The sequence below is a fragment of the Prionailurus viverrinus genome, unplaced genomic scaffold (genome assembly GCF_022837055.1).
Source record: "Prionailurus viverrinus isolate Anna unplaced genomic scaffold, UM_Priviv_1.0 scaffold_51, whole genome shotgun sequence".
Classification (NCBI taxonomy): domain Eukaryota; kingdom Metazoa; phylum Chordata; class Mammalia; order Carnivora; family Felidae; genus Prionailurus; species Prionailurus viverrinus.
In genome coordinates this window covers 2262823-2287184 of record NW_025927614.1, presented here as the reverse complement: position 1 = coordinate 2287184, position 24362 = coordinate 2262823, and the positions used below count along the sequence as shown (strand labels likewise).

The 24362-nt window shown below is 51.9% G+C and overlaps 1 protein-coding gene across 6 annotated transcripts in view; it reads right to left on the bottom strand.

Moving 5' to 3' along the window:
- Nucleotides 1-24124, bottom strand: part of DIP2C (disco interacting protein 2 homolog C) — a 416214-nt gene extending 392090 nt beyond the window's left edge. For all 6 annotated transcript variants that reach the window (XM_047848086.1, XM_047848087.1, XM_047848088.1 and 3 more), the window contains exon 1: nt 23913-24124. In XM_047848086.1, coding sequence (XP_047704042.1) covers nt 23913-23997 — 85 coding nt within the window. In that variant the 5' untranslated portion in view covers nt 23998-24124. The remainder of the gene's footprint in view (nt 1-23912) is intronic.
- Nucleotides 24125-24362: the final 238 nt, after the last annotated feature.

The following is a 24362-nucleotide window of genomic DNA, read 5'->3' as shown; positions in this document are numbered from 1 at the left end:
TCACAAACACAAGAAATAACAAATGTTGGAGAGGATGAGGAGAAAGGGGAACCCTCGTGCACTGTTGGTGGGAATGCAAACTGGTGCAGCCGCTCTGGAAAAGAGGATGGAGGTTCCTCAGAAGGTTAAAAATAGAACTACCCTACAACCCAGCAATTACACTGCCGTTTACCCAAAGAAAACGAAAACATTAATTCAAAGGGATACGTGCACCCTGATGTGCACTGCAGCATTACTTACAATAGCCGAGATACGGAAGCAGCCCAAGTGTCCATCAGTAGACAAGTGGATAAGGAAAACGTGGCTTATAATTACAATGGAATATTACTCAGCCATAAATAGAATGAAGTCTTGCCATCTGTGACAAGGGAGAGCTAGAGAGCACAGTGCTAAGTGAAAGAAGTCAGAGAAAGACAAATACCATGTGATTGGACTCATATACAGAATCTTAAAAAGATAACATTCTTACAGAGAATAAACTGGTGGTTGCCTCAGGGGAGGTATGTGGGGGATGGGCAAGATAGATAAAGGGAATTAAAAGGTACAAACTTTCAGTTGTAAGAGAATTAAGTCATGGAGACAAAAACAACATCACACACACCACATGCTCACACAGTCACACACATGCACACAAAGCTGTGTGCACGCATGCACGCAGTCACGCACACTCAGAGGAGGGCCGAGCATTAGAAGTGTCGCATCCTCCCCGAGGGTCTTCTAGAAATTAACAAGCCCACTTTACTGCACCTGGCTCGCTCTCAGGGAACGAGGCCAGGCCAACACCGTCTTCTCCACGGTCTCTCAAACTTGAATCGAGCAGACTCTGCTGATTAGTCAGAGTCCGCAAAGACGTGTGTTTTGACCCCAGACTGAATGTATTCATTCTCCCCGTTCCCTGGGTAACAGCGGTTCTGCGAAGCAGGGCTGTGCAATATGGGGTCACTTATTCAATAGTACTTCCTGGGATCTGACCCACTTACAATGTTTTTTCTGTCTGAGTGATTTCCTCCTGACTAAAATCATGAGATAATTCCTTCCCTTCCTGCTCTTTCTTTCCAAGCCCTTTCATCATCTCAGAAACCAAATCATAGTTGTCAAAACCAACGGCAAAGAAACGGCCTTCAGAACACCACGGCAGGAGGAGCCAGGGACAGGGAAACGTTCTCCAGAAACACACAAGACTCCAAGTCAGGAGCCCTGGGTCCCTCTCAAGTCAGAGATGCCCAGACGTGATGGGGACCAGCGTGCGGCCCAGCCCGGTGTCGTGGGTGCAAAACGACGACTGTTTCCTGTGTTACTTGTTCACGGAGCAGCAGTGAAGAAAGACGGAGACACACGCATGCCACGCCCCCGCGGGGCGGTAAATTTTAAGACCTGCACCTGCTTTCTGAGGGACCGGACACCAGAGTGCCTAGGAGAGAGCGCTCGAAGGCCACACGGCCGTCTTGGGCTCACGGAGAAAACCGCGCCCTACAGCATCACGACTCGGCTGTCCTACCAACACTAGGGGCAGCGAGTACAGACTTCAGTACCAGGTGCTCCAAACATGACCTGTGCAGCATGGCCAAGAGCTCCCATAACCTGATTTCTAGGAATCTAATTTTAAACATCTTCACAGCTAACAGATCACAAAAATACAGCATTTGGAACATTGTAGCACAAGTGCTATAAAAAAAAAAAAAAACCCTAACCAAAAATAAAAGTGGCATTTCAGGCAAAACCCTGGAATTAGAAGAACAGAGTTATATCCTGAAGCTCTTCAAAAACCTTTTTTTTTCCCTTCAGCTATGCTCACCCCCATAGAACAATAATGATCACAGTCACAATAGTTAAATAATTTAGTGGAAATGCCAAGACTCTCTTTTCTAGAAGGACCTCCCACCTGCACTATAAAAGTTCTGTGTGTCCCCCCTCCCCTCACCCCCCAGGGGCTCGAGCGTCCCCTCCCCGCATCTTCCGCCTTCTGTTTGCCTCTCAGAGCCCTGAGCGAGGGGCCGAGGCCTGCGTCACAGCCCTGACTGCTAACCCATCTGTTAGGACAGACACACAGGACTGAAGAAAGGCAGGAAGGAACTGCAGGCGGGACCCGAGAGCAAGAGGTGTCTTGGTCCCCGCGGACGCTGTCAGCTCCGTGCCACAAGGGCACCTCCCCACTCATCCACCACGTAGGTGAGATGAGGCACCAGAAATGCAGGAATTACACATTCACACTAAACCCCCACTATTCCCAGCGGCAGGTGCCCCTTCCAAACGGCAGGGCGGTGGCCAGCCGGCTGCACGCACTCCCGGATCACGCTGGCGGAGGCTGCCCGCAGACCCCAACGGGGCCCGCTCAGAGTTAAGCATCGGCGGAATGCCAGAATCCGCGCACGTGGTGCACCCCCCACCTGGAGGCCCTTCTGGAACCTCCCTTCTGCCCGGTTTGTGAGCCTGCAGAAGCACCCAGTTCAGACACGCGTGGGAAAAGACCGTGTCCATGTGGGGCCCGGCTCCACCAGCTCCCCCTCTTCCACGGATCGTGGCCTCTCCTCTCCTGCCTCACCCACTCAGCCCCGACCCGCACTAGCGTCTTCCCCCACGGCACCTCCCCAAGGGAATGGACACCCTCTGGACAGGTGGTCACCCCCGGCCCCCACCCAGCTGCTCCGCTCAGGCACGAACGAGTCCCTGCCCTCCTGGTTCTCAGCCACGCTTCAAATGCTCTTCTGGAAAACCTCCTTCCTCTGGGCCTTGATGAGCTACACCGTCCAGGTCCCTCCCCCTCACACAGGGCTTTTTCCTCCCTCCACGGACTCTGGCCCCCTTGCCTCCACGCGTGGGCCCTTGTCCACCCTGGTCCTCTACCCACTCCAGCCCGTGTGCTCTCTCCAAGCACAGCTCCCTGTCTTCAAACTCCCAGCTCACATGGTGTCCAGAAGCATTTCAAGGTCATGTCCAAAATGAGCTCAACCTCCCTGATTCTCTCGTTTCCCACAACCACCACCAGCGGCCTGGAAACCGCCACCACCAGGCCCGCACCTCCCCTTTCCCCCCAGACTCATCGTTAAGGCTCCTTCGTTTGCTTCCCCACCCCCACGCTCCCTCCTCTTCCCCCGGCCAGCTCGGGCCTTGATCAGCAGTGATGCTGATATTGCACCCGGACATGGCCCCCCAGCCCACTCTGCACCTGAAGCACAGCCCGGCTCCTCTCCTGGGAACACCTCCAAACCCCTCGTGGTGCCCCAATCACCTGACAGCTGAGGACTCCTGTGTTCTGGCCTCAGTTTTGTCGATACAGAGGTTATCGCCCCACAGGGGTGGTGGCCCCCTTGCCCCAAACAAGCACTTCATACCTTTAAGTGTAGATGAACACGCCTTCTTAAAGCAAACGCCTTTCTGAGAACTTCAGGACCTTGCCACGAAATGCCGAGAAGCAAGAGGTGAGGACCAGGGGCATGAAGAGCCCACCCTGTTGGGCAGTTGGCGTCCCCCGGCCGCCACAGAGGGCTCACCTCCGCCACCTGGGCACCAGCGGACCCGCACAGTGACAGGGAAACAGGTCTGGTCCTAAAGCTCTTTGCGCCAGTCGTCCTGTTAGATTGCTCAACTGATAAAATACAACCCCATGAGGAGAAACTAATCCAATGAAAATAGGATGTCTGGCAAAAACTAGACATAGGAAAATTTATTTTTTTAATTAAAAAAAAAAAAAGAAAGTGCCTTCAAATTAGGTATGGGGAAAACCACAGTAAAACATTAGGGGAAATACATTATTAAAACCTGGGACTCTAAACTGTGACATGAGAGGGCACGGCCACAGGCATGGTTTAGGCAAGAAAGTCACGTCCAGGCTTTGGAGGTAAGGTATCTACGTACCATCTCCAAGATTCATCATTTAGACCTCTTCAGCTCAAAAACATCAGACAGAAGGGTTCCTACTGTCCAGGAAAGACGTCACGGGATCCCGGCCCCATCGGCACCAACATGAATGGGCTGGTCCTCTCCAGGAGGCCAGCATGGTCCGGGCGGCGAGGGACTTGGGGTAGCTTCCTCACCGAACACAGGAGGGGCTGGGTCTCTCTTGTAATTCGACGTCCAGCTTTTGAATTGCAGTTTCAAGAAAGGGTAGAATTTTCACACACAGTGAAAGAAAGCAACCAAACTGATGAACAGAACAGCACAGAAGGCAGGCTGGACAGGCTAGAGCTGGTTTGGGACAACCAAGGCCAAAGGCACATAGTCAAGGCTGCTACGAGGGGGATGGTGTTCTTCACCCTGCACCCCAGAACAGAGAGCGAGAAGAGGAGGGAGAATAGCTCCCCGACTAACAGCTGTTTGGGGTGGGTCCGAGCATGTAAAGAGATCTCAGAACCTCCCTCCCTAGAATTTTCTTCACAAAGCACAGCAGAAACCCCCATAACCCTACATCCTGGGCAGCCGGAAGGTCAGAGTGCCCATGGAGACACAGATGGAGAAGCATCTAGCCCATGTGCCAGCAGAGCTGTGCAAACACTTCAAGATCCATGCATCAAAAGACTGCCATTTCTGCGAAACAAAGATGCACACAAATTTCGGCCTGGGCAGATGGAGAAGTACAGGCTAACAGGAGGCCTGGCTACCCTCCCCATACAGGGTCCCAAACCAATCTGCGTTTGCACAACAGGGCACGAGGGATCCCTTTTCTCCACATCCTTGCCAACACTTGTTGATAAGAGCCATTCTAACAGGTGTGAGATAATATCACACTATGGTTTCGATTTACATTTCCCTGATGAGGAGGGATGTTGGGCGTCTTTTCATGGACCTGTTCGCCTTCTGTAGGTCGTCTGTGGAAAAATGTCTATTCAGGTCCTTTGCCCATTTTTTTTAAACCGGCTTATTTGCTTATTGCTGTGGAGTTGTACACGTACAATGGAGAAAGGAGGGCGTGTTCAGTAAGTACTATCGGGGTATACTGGAGAATCACACACAGGAGGAGGAAACTGGGCCCTTCCCTTGTGCCCCTCACAAAAACGGAAGACCTGAAACGGTGAGACCCCTACAAGTAATACAGGGAAAAAGATCCTTGACATTGGCCTTGGCAACGATTTCGCGGATATGACACCAATATCAACGGCAACAAAAGCAAAAGCAAAATTAAACAGTTGGGAGGAAACTTATAAGAGCTTCTGCGCAGCAAAGGAAAGCGTCAGGGAATTGAAAAGGTAACCTCCAGAGTGGGAGAAAGGGTTCTCCACCCTTCTACCTGATAAGGATTTCTACCCAAAACAGAAAGGATCAACATGTTGTGTTTTCAGCATAGTTCAACTCAGATGCATCATAATATGTAAAGTTCTTTTTTGCAAAGTGGGGTGCTTTGCAGGAGACAAGCCTTTATGAGATTCAACAGAAGGACCTGGCAATTACATTTTGCTCTGGGTGGGAGAAAACCGTGGTTTGGGGAGATGCACTGAAATTCTGTGACTTCCCCACTAGAAATCATCCAGCTGGCAGTCCTGGATGTGGGTCCCGAGCCACCTTCCCCACCCATGAGGCCTGGACATTTAACCTTTAACCCTATGTTTTCCCTCTTAACACTACTTGCTTCCTGTGGTTAAGGGATTATCCAATAAAATGATACATCTGAAACTACGTTGTAAACTAGCCAGCAAAACATTGTTTTATCGTCATTAATCTTCCGAATTAACTTTAAAACACTATGGAAAAATGAAACGGTATTGCAGAAATAAAAATTTTGCAGTTTTAAGATTACAAATGATTTTTTTTAATGTTTATTATTTTCGAGAGAGTGAGAGACAAAGCATGAGCAGGGGAGGGGCAGAGAGAGAGAGGGAGACACAGAATCCGAAGCAGGCTCCAGGCTCCGAGCTGTCAGCACAGAGCCTGAGACAGGGCTGGAATTCATGAACCGTGAGATCGTGACCTGAGCTGAAGTCGGACGCTCAACTGACTGAGCCACCCAGGCGCCCCTCCACAATTTAAAGACTTTTAATCCTAGAAGTCCAGTAAGGATATCTAGTTGGGAAAATGGGAAAAATTCACCTAAGAAACACTAAATAAACTCTAAGTACAGCAGGATAGAAGTTAGTTTTCCAAAACAGGAACACTCAGAACTGTTCAAAAGATTGAGTTTTCTTTAACAGAAGTCTGGTAGATTCTACCTTTTCAGCCACCCGTGACAAGGCGCAAGTTGAGGGAGCCTTGCTCCTGCCCACGCGCCCATATGAAATGCTGCAGAACCTGGGACAGGGCTGGGTCCTTCCCAGGAGGGAACCCTCCCTGAGCAAGGGCCTCACACTGTTTCCCACAAAGGCAACCAATCGCAGCAAAAAGGTGCCCCAGAGGAAAGTGAAAACAGCAGCTAGGCTCCTCTAAGGGCTCGAATGCCAAGCCACCCCACCAATCTTACCTGGGACCCACGCACCCCTGAACAGAACCTGCTGACCCAGGGAAGTCATCAGGTGGAGGTCACCCACAGAAGGTCTGCAGAGGGTGCGGGCCTTCACCTTCCTGCTCCCCCGGTGCTTGACCCTGGGGGTAAGTGTGGCAGAAAAGGGCAGGGGTCACTGTTGTGCACATGACACACAGCTGTCCCAGCACAGGAACCGCTCGTGTCCTTCCTCCGCCGCTGGGGCAGGGGTGCGTTTATTTGAAGAAAGTTTCACCCAACAGACGCCTGAAAATCCATTCTCTTCCAAGTGGCCTTCTACGAACAGCCTTTCCCTTAATACCTACCAGGAAAATTGAAAACACAGCAGAGGACACCATGACCTTCCCCCAAAGGCTGGCACGGCCAAGCCCACCGGTCAAAACACCTGCCTCCTTGGCAGGATACACTTACAGGAAGACAGAGGATTATCTTCAAGGGGAAGAAGCCACTGGCTCCCAAAGGCTGGCCAGCTGCGCTGGAAACCCTCACGGAGCCACACCCCGGCCCCGCCCCTGGGCTGGGTTCTGAAGGCCAGGGTTAATGGCCTGAAACCAGTTTCCCAAGTGACAGCAACAAATGGCCAGGTTTCTGCACCGCAGAACAGACAGGCAACAAAGCAGAGCTCAGGCCAACGTGCTGGCCCAGGTATTTGCCTGCACCTGTTCAAAGTTTCAAGCACGACGGCAGTTCCCACTGGGCTGGCTTTCTGCAGGTGGCTGCGGGAGTGTCCCACGGACCGCTGGCCGTCAGACTGCCAGCTGGGTGTGGACGCGGCTCACGGGCCAGGTGAGAGTGCCTTTGTTGAGGTGCGTGATCAGAGCCATCACACCTCCAGAGGCCAAAAAAGGGCGGAAGTCCCCAGAACGTCGGCGGCCACAGCACCTTCCTCTGGCAGCAGGGAAGACAAGGGAAAATCTGTTTGAACAAAAACGCTAATTTGTAAGGACCAACTATTGTTGTGCTTTTCATTATCAACCTTTTCAGCACTGTGTCAAAAGATTTAATGACATTAATCATAACTTTCACTCTACTGGGAATACAGAAGTACTTTGGTTAAAAATACCTGTGGAAAGGGGCACCTGGGTGGCTCAGTCCTTTAAGCGTCTGACTTGGGCTTGGGTCATGATCTCACGATTCACGGGTTCGAGCCCCACATCAGGCTCTGTGCTAACAGCTCGGAGCCTGGCGCCTGCTTCGGATTCTGTGTCTCCCTCTCTCTCTGCCCCTCCCCCACTTGCTCTCAGCTCTCTGTCCCGCTTTCAAAAATAAACAGTTAAAAAAATTTTTAAATACATATGGAAATGTGCAAGAGGCAAGGGAAAAATGCTCTCACCACTAGTATCCTAACAGGACCACCAGGAACAGTTTACAGATTGTTTACAGAAGTGGGATTATAATGTAGATAGTATTCTGCCACAAGGAAATCTCTTACCAAGAACAGGGTCACAGGTTTGGTGTTGTGAAACACGTAACGAGTGTTTGCACTAGAGTCCATTTTTACTAGTCTCTGCTGACAAATACACTTTAGAAAGACCAAGACCCCAGCAAGGTACAGCAGTCCTCCAGCAGATGGGCAAGACCACAGCAGAGGAAAACCGGGGCCCTCCAGGCAGAGAGGCCAGGACAGGCCTGGAGAGGCAGGACAGGACAGGACAGGTGGGGAGTGGATGGTAGGTCAGGGCTCACCGGGAAGGTTCCCGGACACTCTTCAACCGTCCTCGCAGACCTGCAAAGGAGAGAGGTCTAGGCCACTTGCCGCCCTTTTCCGTTTTACAGACTTAAAAATGTTTACATGTCAAATGTTATGGAGTGTAATGCCTCAGCTGTCAGGGCCAGCACCGACCCTGCAAGTCCTCAGCCACAGCTGGGTCGTCAGTCACACATGACACCGTGGCCACCTTGGAGCTGCAGGACCAGCCTGCAGACTCCCCATCTGCACCTAACAGAACAGCGACAGCAGCCCCACTCAGGGCTCTCCTCCTGACCTAGGAAAAGTAGAACCTAAAACAAACATTCACATGCTAACAAGGAGGCAGACAACCTCTGATCTTACAAAATAGTCTCTTCCTCACAGCCCAGACGATTGAGGGCTTAGCTCAGTCTTGCGCACAGTAACAAAGCCTCCGCTGCTCCAGACCACAGCCAGGGACCAGGGTGGGAGGGGACAGGCTGGCCACACGGAGGACCCAGGGGGTCCCTGAGGTTAGACACAGCACCTCCCTACATGGAACCCACTCGGTGGCTCCCCAGTGACCAGGGACCACCCGGCCATGGGGACGAGGGAGCAGCCGGGGAGAACACCGAGCCTCTCCACCAAAGCGAGGCTGGTGCTACAGGGCGGAGGGAGGACGGCACCAGCCGGATGGCCGGAGGAGGGAGCAGCCAGGGCACAGGAGTCACCCCACCCCGCTGCCCCCCAGGTGGGGAGGGCCCAGCGTCCACAGGAACCCGAAACACAGCACAGACTGCCCTCTGCACACATTCTGCACACACAGGACACACAATCCGTGCACCACGCAAGCCCACAGCCTCAGGAGCTGGCGGCTCTGCTGTTAATGATTCACCCCTGCCCGAGTCCAGCACCTGGAAGGAAGCAATCTGGGCTGGGCTGGAAGGAGGCTGGTCCCAAGTCCCTGCACTTCCGTAAACTTGCATACCAAGTAGGAAGGTCGGATAAGGTCATCTCCACGGACGTGGCCTCATGCTTCGGTGTAGCTTTCTACTCAAAAGTCATCCTGCTGAAAAGTACACATTGAGCCTTGTACAGTCAGCGTGCCAGCTAGGACTTACGTGGAGAGAACACACAAGCTGGGCCCCCAACCACTCACGCGCGCTCTTGAAAACCAGGAAAGCCCCAGATGCCACCTCTCCTTAGGCTCAGTGCCCAGGACCCCTGGCCCAAGAAGCCCCCTGCCTCAGCCTGAAGACGGCCAGCCAGAGGAGCAGGAGAAGGCGGAACCCAGCGGCCCCGGGGGGCAGAGTGCAGCCACAGCCAGCACCCTGGGCCCCAGGAGCGCCTTCTTCCACTCCCTGGATGGCTCAACCCTCACCTAACCCTGCACTGGCTGGTGGCGGGTCCCACTAGGCTCTCTGCCCCATCGACAGGCTTAGGTTCCGGGTCCTGCTGGGTTATAGGAACGGCTCTCACCACTCCCTCGGTGTCCGGTCCAGATGCTCAGGCAACTGAATGAATGCTTAAGAAAAGGAGGACAATTCAGAAGCACTCAGGCAGCAAAGGAAGCCTCCAGCTGAGTCTGGAATCAGGTGTAACTGGCCTCACAGGATGGAGTTTTGCAGGTGCACACGCGCCCTTCCCCCAGGGTGGGGCCGGGCGTGCTCCTCGGAAAAGTACACTCGAGCTGGTGTTAAACAGTACACATGTCCCAGGGCGAACTCCCCCAACCCCAATCTTCACATTTATCACTGTACCTCCCTTAGGAACCACAGAAACCCCACAAGGTAGGACAAAAAGGTCGTCCAACATCCCAGCCGACACCAGATTAGAGCACCTCTGGTCCCTGTAGCTCATGGAGCACGTGCCAATCTTCCATTTTATACCCACTTCAGCACAAGGCGCTAAACCGAGGCCAGGACCCTCACGGTCACCCACAGGAACAAAATACGATCCTGCTCCAAGCCAGGGGAGGGGACTTACAGCGGGGAAACAGGCCCCCCCCGCTGCCTCCATGCAGACCTGACTTCCCAGCTGGTCTCTGGGCTCAGACAGGGGACCCTGAGGGCAGAGCATCTCCTGAGGGAACAGACACTACCCCTTGAGGCACTAGGGCCACCTGGAGCCAGCAGACCCCGCCCCTGATAGACCCCAAGACAGGGATTGATCTGGTGTTCACTGCCATCAGCAGGTGCCCACCATCCTTTGCCCCCCCTCCCCCGCCATGAACTTGGAAGGATTTCTGGCACTTTGGAGACCATTTTTTTTTCCTATGGCAAATTTCTTTTTTTTTTTTTTTTCAATATATGAGGTTTATTGTCAAATTGGTTTCCATACAACACCCAGTGCTCATCCCAAAAGGTGCCCTCCTCAATACCCATCACCCACCCTCCCCTCCCTCCCACCCCCCATCAACCAGGAGGGTTGTTCTCAGTTTTTAAGAGTGGAGACCATCTTTGAAACACTAGTCCTCGGTCTTCCTGACGCTGGCCTCGCTGAAATAAATTCCTTTCCAATCTCACCACTACTCACTTCTCTGCCTTTGGATTCTGTCAGTGGCAAGGGGCCAAAACCTGGGGTGCTGGGGACCCCCGGAGCCAGGTGTACTTGCACCCCTGAGCCCCCGCTATAGCAACGTGTGGTTTCTTACTTATAGAACTATTTAGTTTTTCTGCATACAGCCGGTGCTGCAACAGGCTTGCAGAGCCTCCGTACGTGTGGCCCCACGTGGGGAAGAATTGGCACAGCCACGAAAGGTCAGCCGAAAGCCTGGGAAGAGCGTTACGATTTTCCAGAAGCCAACAAAACTGGCGATGCCTAGACAACTGACAGTTTGCTCAAGGTGTCTTGCTCAAAACAGGTCCTTTCCAAAGGCTGTCAAGGATTCAGGCAGTCAGGACCCCTCCCCACCCACACACACCCCCATATATGACGGCTATGGGTCAGAAAGAAGACAGAAGGGAGGAGGAAGAGAGGACTGAACTTAGGGTTTACAACAAAGGCATAAATGGAAATTAAATACAGGCCTCTGGTTATCTCAGAGACCAAGTTAGCCTAAATTACAAGTAGCAACATTCACACTTAATTCTGAGCCTACAGGTGATCTGGAACCACTCCATTAGAAGGATAAATCGAAAGAGAAAGTCAATTCACAATGCAGAATAATGACTCAGCCAGACTAACCAAATTAGTATAATCTACTAAAAGTCAAATCGTATCTTTCTTTAAGATTGGGTTATTCTGCAGCTCGGGGGCAATTTCAGATTTAAGATAAACTAGAAAATGATCTTGTTTCCCTTCATTCTGATAACCACGGCCCTCGTGAGGCCAAGGCAGAGCAGCTTTCCTGGCTTACAGAACAGGTGCAACCCAGCTATGCACAAATGACCCAAAGACAGAACGAACGCTCCATGTCCTGTCCCAACAAGTCACGGGACTTCTAACAGTAGTGGCACTCTTGCAAGACAAGTCTACGGTAAACACACAGCACATGGGGCGCCTGGGGGGCTCAGTCGGTTCAGCATCCGACTTCGGCTCAGGTCAGGATCTCATGTCTCGTGAGTTCGAGCCCCGCGTCGGGCTCTGTGCTGACAGCTCAGAGCCTGGAGCCTGCTTTGGATTCTGCGTCACCCTCTCTCTCTGCCCCTAACCCATTTGCATTCTCTCTCAAAAACACACATTAAAATTACATATACGTACACATATATGTATGTGTATGTATGTATATATACGGGGGCGGGGAGAGAGAGAGAGACAGAGATATCTCTAAACACACAGCACAGAAAACCACCTTGGCACTGGCATTTATCTAACAAGAGAAGTCGTCAAGGGTCTCTGATACCAGAACATTTATCTTTACTAATGAAAAGCTACATATATTCTAACCAAGGAAATGGGAAGTTGTACTGTCCAAAAATACTCAAATGGCCCACATTCTAGGAAAAGGCCTACATGCCTGTATATGCACACTATTTAAGCACCAGCTTAGATACATACATTCAAACTTCTGATGCAAACAGGAATAATCAGAATAGGGGAGGGTGTAACTAGTGAAAACAAAGCTGGAGGTTTTAGAAAATTTCTTGAGACAATATCCCCAGGATAGCCAGGTATCACACAAAAATCTTACCTGTTTTAAACACGATTATTCCTGCCAACATTTACCTGGATTAAGACTTACTTATATACAGCAAAGGAAGCTAGAAGATTTGTCCTGATATTTTTTTTTAATGTTTACTTGTTCTTTGACAGAGAGTGAGAGAGCATGGGCCGAGGAGGGACAGAGAGAGGGAGACACAAGATTCCAAGCCGTCAGCACAGAGCCCAACACAGGGCTCCTACTCGCAAACCTCAAGATAATGACCTGAGCCAAAGTCAGACGCTTAACCAACTGAGCCACCCAGGCGCCCATGTCCCGATTTCACTTGAGTGGAATCTAAAAAAACAAATGAACAAAATGGAGACATAGTAAAGAACTGGGTGTTGTCAGTGGGCGGGGGGGGGGGAGTACACACTTCTAGCTATAAAACAAGTCTTTGCAGGGAGGAGAAGTCAACAGAGACTACAGTCAATAACGTGATCACTCTGGCGACAGAGGAGACTACACTTATCATGGTGAGCATTTCATAACGCGTAGAATTGTCAAATCATTATGTTGTACCGTGCACCCGAAACTTATATAGCATTGTATGTCAACCATACTTCAATTAAAAAAAGATTTGCCCTAACAAGATTCTCTAATCACTAGATTATCTTCACAATTATGAGTAACCACTAAATAGCTTCCTCTCAAGGATCCCAAACTAAAAATAGGAGAACAAAAGAAAGCCACATCCTGACGACTTTATTAAGCAGATTATAGTTACGAAAATAAAGGATGTTTGAGGCTACATTCCTAAAATATCCTTCGAAGAACTGTACCAGCTGGCAATGGTTACATCAGGTGGAAGAAATATGCAGGTTCTATGGGAGTAAATAGGTCTTAAAAACCACGGATACCATGAAACCTGTCATCTTTTAAAAAAATCGTATTTGCTGGGGCGCCTGGGTGGCGCAGTCAGTTAAGCGTCCGACTTCAGCCAGGTCACGATCTTGCGGTCCGTGAGTTCGAGCCCCGCGTCGGGCTCTGGGCTGATGGCTCGGAGCCTGGAGCCTGTTTCCGATTCTGTGTCCCCCTCTCTCTCTGCCCCTCCCCTGTTCATGCTCTGTCTCTCTCTGTCCCAAAAATAAATAAAAAACGTTGAAAAAAAATTTTTTAAAAATCGTATTTGCTACTTTGGATCTGGTTAACGTTCTCCATGAGGATGGGCCTGGGGTCAGGGAGGCGGGAGTGAAAACCAGGGTCAGGAAGGGCTTGAAGGGCAAAGCAGGCTGACGCGGACCTAACCCTCAGCCACCTGGCTTCGAGCAAGCTCCCGAGCAGGGCGGCTTCTCAGGAGGCACGTGTAACTCGGGTCAGAAGTGCTGAGAAAGCCTAGAGCGGGGCCTAGCGCACAGAGGGCAACCAGTGGGCACAGATGGAGGGACCGCCCGCATCCAAACCGAGCTCCGTCTGCAATGTCAGATTTCAACGTCCAAACTGTGCACCACCCGTTCCTACTGACAGAACTCCAAATCTCTGGGGACCAGAGAGAAGCACAGCTCGGTAGGTGTGGCCCTCAGCCCCGCAAGAGCTGGGGGTCAGAAGGGGCACTCGGAGTGAGAGTTCTCTACCTGAAGCTAGAAACCGATCGCCTCCTGAGCGACTGCCAGTGGCTTAAACACCATCAACGCCCTCCTGGTTGGTAATAGGGAAGCTGAGAGGTCACCCTTTCCTTGTAGGGACGCTGAAGACACTACTCCTGGATCCTCACTTAGAAGACTTTTCCCAGACACAGGACCAAGAATTAACAGCATGGTCTCTTGACCAAAACAGTGAAGATTTCTGACAAAAATCAGACACGCAGCCTCCTGGTTCTAACGGATGCAGAACAGAAAGGTTAGCCTCTGCAGAGGGGCTGCGTTTTCTGTCCACCTGCCATGAGAAGGGAGTCGCGAACACACAGAAAACGTGAAGGGTCGTGTGACGGACACCCTTGTATCCGCCCCTGGGCGGCAGATTCAATTTTAAACGCCGAGTCGGGGAGGCAGCCCGCTAAGACAACGTCCGGAGTGAACCCGCCCCATCACCGCCAAGCGGGGCGAGGACGTGAGCTTCCTCCCCGGCTCGCGGCTTCAGGAGGGACGGCCACCGCCGGGCCCCCCGCCCGAGAGCACCCGCGGGCGCCACAGAGCTCCTCTATCGGAGCCCAGATCAAAGGCCGGATCCCCAGGCGTGGTTCACGGGAAAGGCAGTCCCACAGTCGAGGATACCGAGAACCGTCAGGAAGACGCTACTAATGAGCTTCTAAACATGAGCAATCTAGTCTCCTCGTCTGTTCAAAGAGGAGGTCATTCCCTCAGAAACTGTTTTAAAAGGACTCAAACCCATCAATACAAAGCCCACAAGGCACCAAGGAATTACGAAGTTGACTTCGCACCCTGGTTTCCAGGAACGTTAGCGTTCCAGTGTGTGCGGCCCACACTACCTCGTGAGCCACCCGTCTCCGGTGACAGCACTCCCAACCGGCAGCCGGTCACCTGCCCAATGGCCACGGAATGCGCCCACCGCGCAATCCACCCTGCACACTCCTTCCCCGAGGCCTTGCCCTCTCAAAGCACGGGACACAGAACAGAACACCGTCAGGGTGCCCCTTTCGCTCACACGCTTTCCATCAAGGGCAGATCTCACCCAGAACCCTATTTGTGCCAAACACTAAAGAAAGTCATCAAACAAAGTCAAGGCTACTTCCTGCCTGGGTCCAGGGCCAGATCTTCCTCATACAAGGGAAGAATTCTAAATTACCAACTGTTATAAATCCCTTCCTCATCGGGGATCTAAATAATAACTGCTCACATCTACATGTGAAGAAAGAAAAGCGAATTCTGCTTTTCATTATTTGTGTACAAGGGAGAGAAAAACGTCTCAAAGTCTGCACGCTGATACCAACAGCAAAACAGCCCCAAGGGCGAGTGCTCGTGTGACTGTGTCCTGCTGTGGTCCACGAGGAAAGCGTGGCCATCAAAGGAGGCCTACAGTCACCTGTGCTAAAAAGCGAAATGAACTCGCGATCCACCTGCAAAACCTTATTTTTACCGAATTTCCTGACATGATATCACACCACAGCAGTAACTTGTGGCCATGGAGGGACAGTACAACGCACATTAGTAACAAAGTTTCAGTCCTGGAAAGCTGGTAGGCTAATTCCTGAATTTTAAAGGTGTGTATTTTAACGACTTAAATTTAATCGTGCCCTTGCTTAAGGAGTGCCTTAAAGACTGCTTTATGTTACTAAATCTCACCAGCTCTTAAGCATCCACTATGTTGGAATACGAGAATTGTTTTGAAGCCTGGTCACGCTCACTTAATCTAGCACAAAGCCCATCTGTACCTTGTTTCATGTTACTTTTAAATAGTCATTGTATATAATTGAAGCCACAACTTCGAGATAGCATTAAGTCCACGTGGTACCGGGGTGGGGGAGCTGCCTCAAAACCCTACCCCTAGTTTTTATTTTAAAAGCAGCTTATGAAACCAGGAAAAGTAAAAGATGCTTATGAGAGCCGACACACAAACCGAAACAGTGCTCAACCCATGTGACTGGCAAGGCAAGTGTGCAGGCCAAAGCCCCAAAACATCACAGATGTCATCACACAGGGTGAAGCCCTTGGGCGTTCAGCAAGCGGGGCACAGGGCCATCACCACAGCAACCCTGCCCATCCCCAATGCCAAGCTCTGAATCTTGGGAGGGGCCTGGCCTCTCAGAACGACCCGAGGCCCACAGGGTCCCACCTGTGGGGCTTGTCAAACGACATCTGTACTCACGAATCACCAGACACAGGGCATGAGAAGGGGCGTTCAGCCCAGCACCTCCCCACATGCTGGAGGCTGACGAACACGGGTGTCCAGAAGAAAGAGTCCCAAAGTCACAGCCAGTGGGGCTCTGAGCCTCGTCATCAGGGGCAGATCCAGGCCACTCCTCCAGGAAGCTTTGGGAATAACTCCAACTGGAAGCCCAACACAGTGCAGAGACGCGGTGGGACTAGAACTTATGTGGGACGTGCTTCCCAGGAACACCCGGGCCAGAACGTAAGTAGGACGTGCTTCCCAGGAACACCTGGACCAGAACCTAAATAGGATGTGCCTCTCCTACTTCCCTCCCAAAAAATAGGCTTAAAGGTGTACTGACCAAAGAGCCCATCAGGAAGGAAGAAGTTTTGTCTTTAAAAGGGGGGTGGGGGGCATTAGGCTCTGACACTATTGGTTCACAGCAAGTGCTCAGGTAACATCAGTTAAGAAGTGTGCCCTCCCACACCCTCCTTCCACTTCTGTTCTCACAAGGCTGCTCAGAAGTCACTCTAACCTCCATCCACCTTGATAAACTCAGTCACGGGGCGGCCAGGGCCAGCAAGCACCAGGTGCTCTAGCCCAGTGGACACACCTGGGACAGAAAGCAGACCCGGGTGTTTACCAAGCAGATAACACGTCATCACCTCACTGAGCCTCGATACCACCCCAGAGGTAGGGTCAGGAGCTCCCCCTGACAGCTGAGGAAACTGAGGCTAGGGAGATGAGCCAGCTCACCCAGGATGGGCCCACACGTCCTCTCCACGTGGACGGAGATCAGGAAGAGGTCTTCTCAACAGACACACCTCAAGATCCTCCCACAAAACCCTACAAATAGGATTTAGGAAAACATCCAAAGAGATTCAGGAAGCACAGAAGAAGGTCATCCATAAGTTAAAAATGGAATTTTGTGCTCTGAATTCCCACTCTACTAAAATCCAGCCCCCTCCAGCTGATGGCTCCTTAGCAAACCTGTCCTTTCTAAAGCACGTGGCTAACTAAAATATTTCATCTGTTCCTTTCCTCTGACAAGAGCAGGCTTTGCAACTGCTCTTAAATATACTTGACATCCTTACCTGAGGATTTGTAAGCTACATTTTGTCAGCATACAGGTAACTGTCACACCGACGTGACTGGCCACGCTCTGTCTGCAACACAAGAGGTAATCTCTAGGGGCGCCTGGGTGACTCAGTCGGTTGAGCATCTGACATCGGCTCAGGTCATGATCTCGCGGTCTGTGAGTTCGAGCCCCGCATCGGGCTCTGTGCTGATGGCTCAGAGCCTGCAGCCTGCTTCAGATCCTGTGTCTCCCTCTCTCTCTGCCCCTCCCCTGCTCATGCTCTGTCTCCCTCTCTCTGTCAAAAATAAATAAACATTAAAAAAATTTTTTTAAGAAGTAATCTGTATCTGTGTTAACTTATTCATGAAGCAGCCTCGGAATCTCCCCAGAAGGTTAATTAATAACAATACAGTTTACATTTCCGTTTTCATTTCAGGTAGAGCGGCCTACAAAGTCTATTTTTCCCAAGAAGTATCTCTTGATACTTCCTCAGAAAGACCATCAGGGTGAATCCGTGCCAACCTCTTTATCGAGAAGGGAATTTCAGCTTGGCGAGGAGGGGGAACAGGGGATAACACAGGATTCAAAATAGATGCTCCTGTGTTTCTCGAGAGTGCCGGAGTCAGGGTACGTGGCTCCGGGTCAGAATGAGAGCACGATCAGACCTCCCACATCCGGGGACAAAAGTGTGCTCGCTAAAGAAACTCTGGGACATGTTGGCCTCCCCCTCTGCAGGCTTTCATTTGTCCCGTGCACTCCTGGCACAGGGCAAGCCCCACCCGTGTGAGGTCTGGTCAGAACACAAGCAGAACCCTTCCTGCGCTCTTGGAACCAGGTGTCCCTCGGCACAGGGCCACATCCCCAGAGCAGGAGCCATAGCTGTGAACGCCTTCCTCCCAAACCAGACACTCAGCCCTGAGCCAGGTGGATCTGAAGCTTACACGTAATTTTTAAATAGCTTAAAAGTTATTAAATGTGTTATTAAATTATTAAATGACTTGACTAACCAGATAATTGAGTTAAAAAAATTAGCTGTTCACAATTGTGAATAAGTATGTGAGGAATCCTCTCTCTGGAGCTGACAGAACTAGACTGGATCTGGCCCGTGGGCTCCAATCTTTTCATTAGGACACAGATTTCCAACCCAATCAGCAAACACACGACTTACAACCATCGGCCCAGAAGAAAACGACATATTTCTAACCTGGTATCAATCACAGAATCCCTTCACTTCTCTTTATCTTGGACAGTTTGGTCTTTTTTTTTTTTTTTCTTATTTTTAATACCCACTGGACAAAGCCCTTCAGCAAGGAACGCTCTCGATTTGCAAAGCACAGAGAGCCCGTTTTACTCTCCAGGATTTTCAACAGCAACAGCACTGACTAGCAGCCTCCTTCCCCGAGGGGACTGCTTGCTGCCGTGTTATCTCTTACAACTCAGGACCCTAGCGTTTCCCCACTTTGTCTCAAGGGATTATTAACATTAATAACCCCAAGTGGGTCCAGAAGAAAGGAGTGCACTTTACGTGTGTTCGGAGGACAAACACTGGTGTCTCCGGCATGCTGACCCCTACTTTCTTACCCCACACCAGCTGGGGTTCCCAGAGTCTCCTCTTTGAGAGCGCTATTTATTATCATCACCAACAAACGGAAGCAATTACTTCTTTTGAGACATGACAAGTTTTTGACCCTCTTAGCAGAAAAGAACAGAGCACTGGTAACAATAGGTCATCTCTGAATGGGAAGAAGGAAGGAAGGAAGGAAGGAAGGAAGGAAGGAAGGAAAAAAGAGAAAGAAAGAAAGAAAGAAAGAAAGAAAAGAAGGAAAGAGAAAGAAAGAAAAGAAATAACACAAAAGAAGGAAGAATAGAGAGAAAGAAAGGAAGAGAAGGAAGGAAAGAAAATCACAAAAAAACTAAAGTTGGAGACCTTGACAGCAGAGGTGGAGAAGGAGAAAGTGAAGCATCAGGAGAGCGCCAACCCTCTAAAGCGTCCAGAAATCCACTGCGGTGCCCACGGTGCATGTTACAACAGATCAAACGTCCCCCGCTCCCAGGGTCAACAGCGATACGCAAAACCAAGTCAAGTACCTGCAGCCAAGAATTTGATTCTTCTTCAGCATGCTTGAGCGATTATGACAAGGACTGGAAATGAGCTTAATAATATGACTAGGATTTGGACTAGTGAGTCAGCCTATAGATATAGGCCATCAAAACGAAGATTATTCAACACATTCTCTTTACCATCCAGAAGAATACAACTCATCCCATAAATCACTGCTTTAAAAAAAAAAAAAAACCAGCTCTAAAAAAAGCGACAACCCATGTGAAAACGGCTGGGATGAGGAAGAGGCAGAGAGTGACTCATAACATCCAACAGCTTGTAGCCTCCAAACCATAACAAGAGTATAAAACCAGTGGGCCCAGTATAAAACAAAATAGAGTCATTGTTACCGCGTTGACCTCATAAAGCTCAGATCTAGGCGTAACTACAGCACTGCAAATATGTTATGAGCACTCGGAACAATTTTACAGGTCTATGCCTTTAACGTGTGCGTGTTTACTGTTACAGCTTCCGGGCTAAATCTGACATCTATATTTATTCATCGAGAAAAGAACATTCAAATTTAACTATTTTCCTAACTCTGAAGAACTCTTATAATTCAAATCCACACATTTCAAATCCCACACATATCAACGCTGCCATTTTGTAAATATTTTTTTTAAATACAGGTAACAATATTGTGGGTTTATCATGCCAAGCACTCCATTTCATTCACCACAATACTTACAGCCATTTGACAACGCTGAGGCAGATGTAACAAAGTAAACAAATTCTGTTACCAAATTCGAGGTCTGATTCAGGGTGGGGTCCCCGTGGCCTCACAGCTGTCATTTCCCCACTCTGGGGACCCCTCCCTTCCCCCCCTCCAATGACAACAAATTATCAATGAGCGCCTGAAGGAAAACAGTTTTTCCACACACTTGTTTTCAAGAGTCAACTATATCCTTTCAACGACGGTAACGTACACAAAGTGTGGGTCGCATTAGAGATGGCCGGGCCTCACAGCTTTGGAGGGTGGTCCTAAGGTGTCAGCCAGGGCAGAGCCCTGAAGTCTGTAGAGCGGGGCCTCCGAGAACACAGGGGTAGGACTCGAGTTCCAGAGCTAAGTGCCTCTCTTATCTTGTACCCAACGGCCCCGAAAATGCCGCACTGAAAGTCAACAAACATTCCGACCGGCCATCCCTTTCAGATTTTATTCTTTGGTGACAGGAATGTGCATATGAACTGCTCGCCCGCAATTACTTAAAAAAAAAAAAAGTCATTGGCCCCTTGACCGACACAAAGAACCGACGTTAGATTACCTTTCACTTGCCTCCTTAGGTAGCCACTCACTAAGAAAGTGTCCCACCAGACTCTGCTCCAGATCCTAACAGGTAAAGTAATTTGGTGTATTAATTAGCAAAGCAGAGCATGAACTGAGTAACCCCCATAAGCAAAAATTAGGAAGTGAGCAAAGTAACAACAACCACAAAATGTAGAATGTGGACTCTATTTCTTAAAACCTGCTCTTCTACAAACACCAACCAATTTTCACAGGCTGTATCGGGAGGTGGTTTCCCTAAGTTCTACCAAAATAAGAATTCAGCCAGTCCTGGGGGAGAGAAGGCCTCCATCTGTGGCAAGCGCAGGGTACACGCAGCCCGGGACACAACCATCAGTGAACACACAAACGTATTGCTACATTTCGATCAACGACTGAAAATTTTTTAAGACCTGAGTCTTTTTTAACTTTTCCGTTTCTTCTCTACTTTGCTTGGTGTTTCCATTTAAAGTTTTTCCTTAAGCCAAAATGAAATTATTTGGGGGCCTTCTTAAAGCCAAATAGGAAAAAAGCACAATTCCAAAAGGTGAGATGTCGCGAAGGGGAGGGAAGAGGAAATGATTTAGGGGAGAGGAGCCTCGGCCGGCCACCCCACCTGGTGCCCTGCAGCCAGCCAGCTCACCGGCATCTCCCCTGCAGGCCCGTGTTTGAGCAGACGGACACGGCCCACACCCACGACTCTACCCAGACGTGCGGACCGGAGGCTGTCAGTGCCCCGAGGAGGGGCCGCCTGCCACATCTCCCCACAGAAAACTCCTGCACTTTGCTGACGATGCTGTGCTACAGTGAGAGGCTTTCCCCAGCGAGGGAGGCACAGGGTAGTCACACACAGCGGAAAGAAAAAAGGAGGCAACCAGCAGAGCAGGACGGAAAAATCGGAGTTCTGAAGCTTGAGAAGTCAATCTGCAACCCTTTAACAGTGACTCTAGAAAACAACACAGCACCAGCATCCGTAACAACACCCAGCAGACAGCACAAACCCATACTGCACCGGTGCAGAGAAGTCCACACCACAGACTCCCATTAGGGGCTGACAGGCCATACAGGAACGTGTTTCTTCAATCTATATACACATTGTTTTCCACCCTCCTCAGCAGGAACCGAGCACTGGAGATCGCACGTGTTTCCATAATATTTTCTGATCTTACAATAAAATGATGAAGACTAACTCACAGAATTCTCTCCACATGAATCATGACCGAGGGTTAAACGTGATCAGAGTTGTTTGAACATTTCACTTTGCAAGCGGATGTGCTGAGGGAGTTTTAAGTTCCGCGATGTAAAAAGACAGATTTCTGACCCTTCCAATCTTTGGCTTCTCTGATGCAATACTGAAAAACAAGTTGATTCACCAACTTAAGCCAGGACAACTACTCTATGTGGTTACAAGACCTGAAATTCCAAAGAAGACTCCACCAGTTCAGCATGGACAAAGCAAGTCAAACACGACACGGCTAACGAGCCAGGGCAGAGGGGGGAGGGCTGGACGGGTCAGTGCGCCAACCCTCTTGTTTCATTCTTCAGTGTTCAGGCCAAGTCTCACAAGGCTTACACAGAAAGACAATAATGTACTTCCCATATGCAGACAGATGCCCCTCTCTCCGCCCTGACACCCAATGGGAAGTTGACGAAGCCCCTTCGAAAAACCTGTACAGACAGAGGGTGTTCACGGAGAATGAGACCGAGCATCCCTCGGTCTAAAGTGTTTTTGCCACCCTCTGGTCAGCGGGAGCAAGACTGATGGCTGGTGACAGGTGAGTGTCATCTAACAGGTAAGCGTGCCCCCAGGTTCAGGTGCCTAAGCCACAGCCCCGTGCAGCACGGGGCCAGGACACAGGTCCTCAGCGCTGTCCCAGACTCGAGGAGCAAACGCAAGCTGATGTCCAGGCTGACGGGGGAGGTGGCTCGATCCTGTGGAGCTCAGACGGCTTCCCACTTTGCTAACACAGATGGGGTACTGACACAAAATGTCAGGGGAACGCAGACACAGCAAAAGCGTGTGGGGGTAAAGCACGAATGTCAGGGTCCCATAAGGAATACCGAGCGGGGGCAAACATGACTAGGGCCGGGGCGGGGGGGGCCTCAAAGTGGGGCGAACCCCATCTGAACACTGACAAAATTGCAGAACTTGGGCAAATACTTTCCAGTGGAGACTCCATCCCTTCAAGCAATCTGCCCACACCGCACACTTTATCCACCAGTTTGAGTCTAAATATTGTTCCCAGCAGGCTACTCCTCGTGTGCCCTGCCTTGGGGTCCTCTGAGGCACTAGCAAAGCCCTCTTGCCTTCCAGCAGCCAGAACAGTGTCTGCTGAGCACACACAGTCCAGGAAACAGCCTCCTCTCCTCCCACGGGGCTGCTTCACATTACAGAGCATTACAGTGCCCTGCAGAACCCCAAGTTTGAAACAGAAAAATAGAAAGGCGTCCAGTGCCTGTAACCCTGAAAAGGCAGTTAACACGACACCGCAGCCCCCACGCCAATCCCTCCCTTGCCCTGAACGTGTTAAAAAGGAAAACATAAAGTCAACATTAGCTCCTCCCTGCCGATGAAAATTGGCACGAGTGAACGTGCGTTCTGGCTCCCCGCCCTAACAGAACCGTTACACACGCGCGCACACACTCACACACACAAAAGTTCACCAGGCCGAAGGGCCCCAAATGTAAATTCAAAGCCGGCCTGTCCCCACCCCACATCATGGGGTGGCCTCTGCAGGGCGAGCCGGGGACACGAAATACATGTTAAACACTTCACATTTCGGAACTTTGGTGGTTCCTTTCTTGAGAGGCCGCAAAACGCGACCTAAACTTATGACAGTTGAGCACATGACCCCGCCACTAAGAGCAGATGAGAAGCCGCATCTAACACTCCGTGCGGTCCCTGTAGCAAATCTGTCACCAGTGTGGATGTGCGAGATGAGCGCGCGACAGCAGAGCTGCTGCGGGGGGGTTGGGGGGGGGGCCCCGGCCGCGGCCCCCGCCCTGCCCAGCACGACACACGGAACAATAGTGCGCGCCCCGCGCCGCCTCCAGCCCCCAAGTGCAACGCCAAGTTTCGCGTTAGAACCAGGCCGGCCGGCACCCAGGCCGCGCGGCGCGGACGTGTCCCCAGCGCCGGCCGCGGGGCGAGCGCACGGACGCGCACCAAGGACACGGCTCCCCGCCAGGCGGGCGCCCCGCGACCCAGGTTCCCCCCCACACGGCTCAGCACCCCCCCGCCCCCTGCGCCCCGCGCCCCGCGCCCCCCGTCCCCGCCCCAGGCCCCGCCGCAGCGCGGACACCCGCAGGCACCCGCAGCGCAGGGGACCCGGGCCCGGGGCGGGAACAGGGCCGCGCGCACCCCCGCCCGGCGCCCCCCGCCCGCTCCCCCCCGCCCGCCGCCCGCCGCCCCGTCCTCCCCCCCGCGCCCCGGCCCCCCCCCCCCCCGCGCCCCCGCGCCCGCGCGGCCCGGCCGGGCCTGTTACCTTCCGACAGCTCGAGCTCCAGCTCGGCCAGCCGCGCCCGCACCTCCAGCGGCAGCGCCGTACCCTCCAGGCCGCGGTCCGCCATGCTCGCGGCGCCCCCGCCCCGGCCGCCTCCCTTTGTTCGCAGGCCGCGGTCTGGCCGCTCCTCGCGCCCCGCGGACCCGCACCGAGCGGCAGGCCGGGCGCGGCGCAGCGAGCGCTCCTCCCCCGGCGCCTCCTCGGCGCGGCCCCGCCACGCGGCCTCGCGCCCGCGCCCCCGCCCGGCCCCCCCCGAGCGCGCCCCCGGACCCGCCGCTGCTCCGGGGCGCGCTGGCGGCGGGGGCGCGCTCGGGGGCGGGGCGGGGGCCCGGGGCGCGCGGGGAATGCGGCCCGGGCGGGGGGCGCGCGGGGGTGGGGGGAGGGGTGGGGGGAGGGACGCTCGGGGTCCGGGCGGGGGCGCGCGGGGGTGAG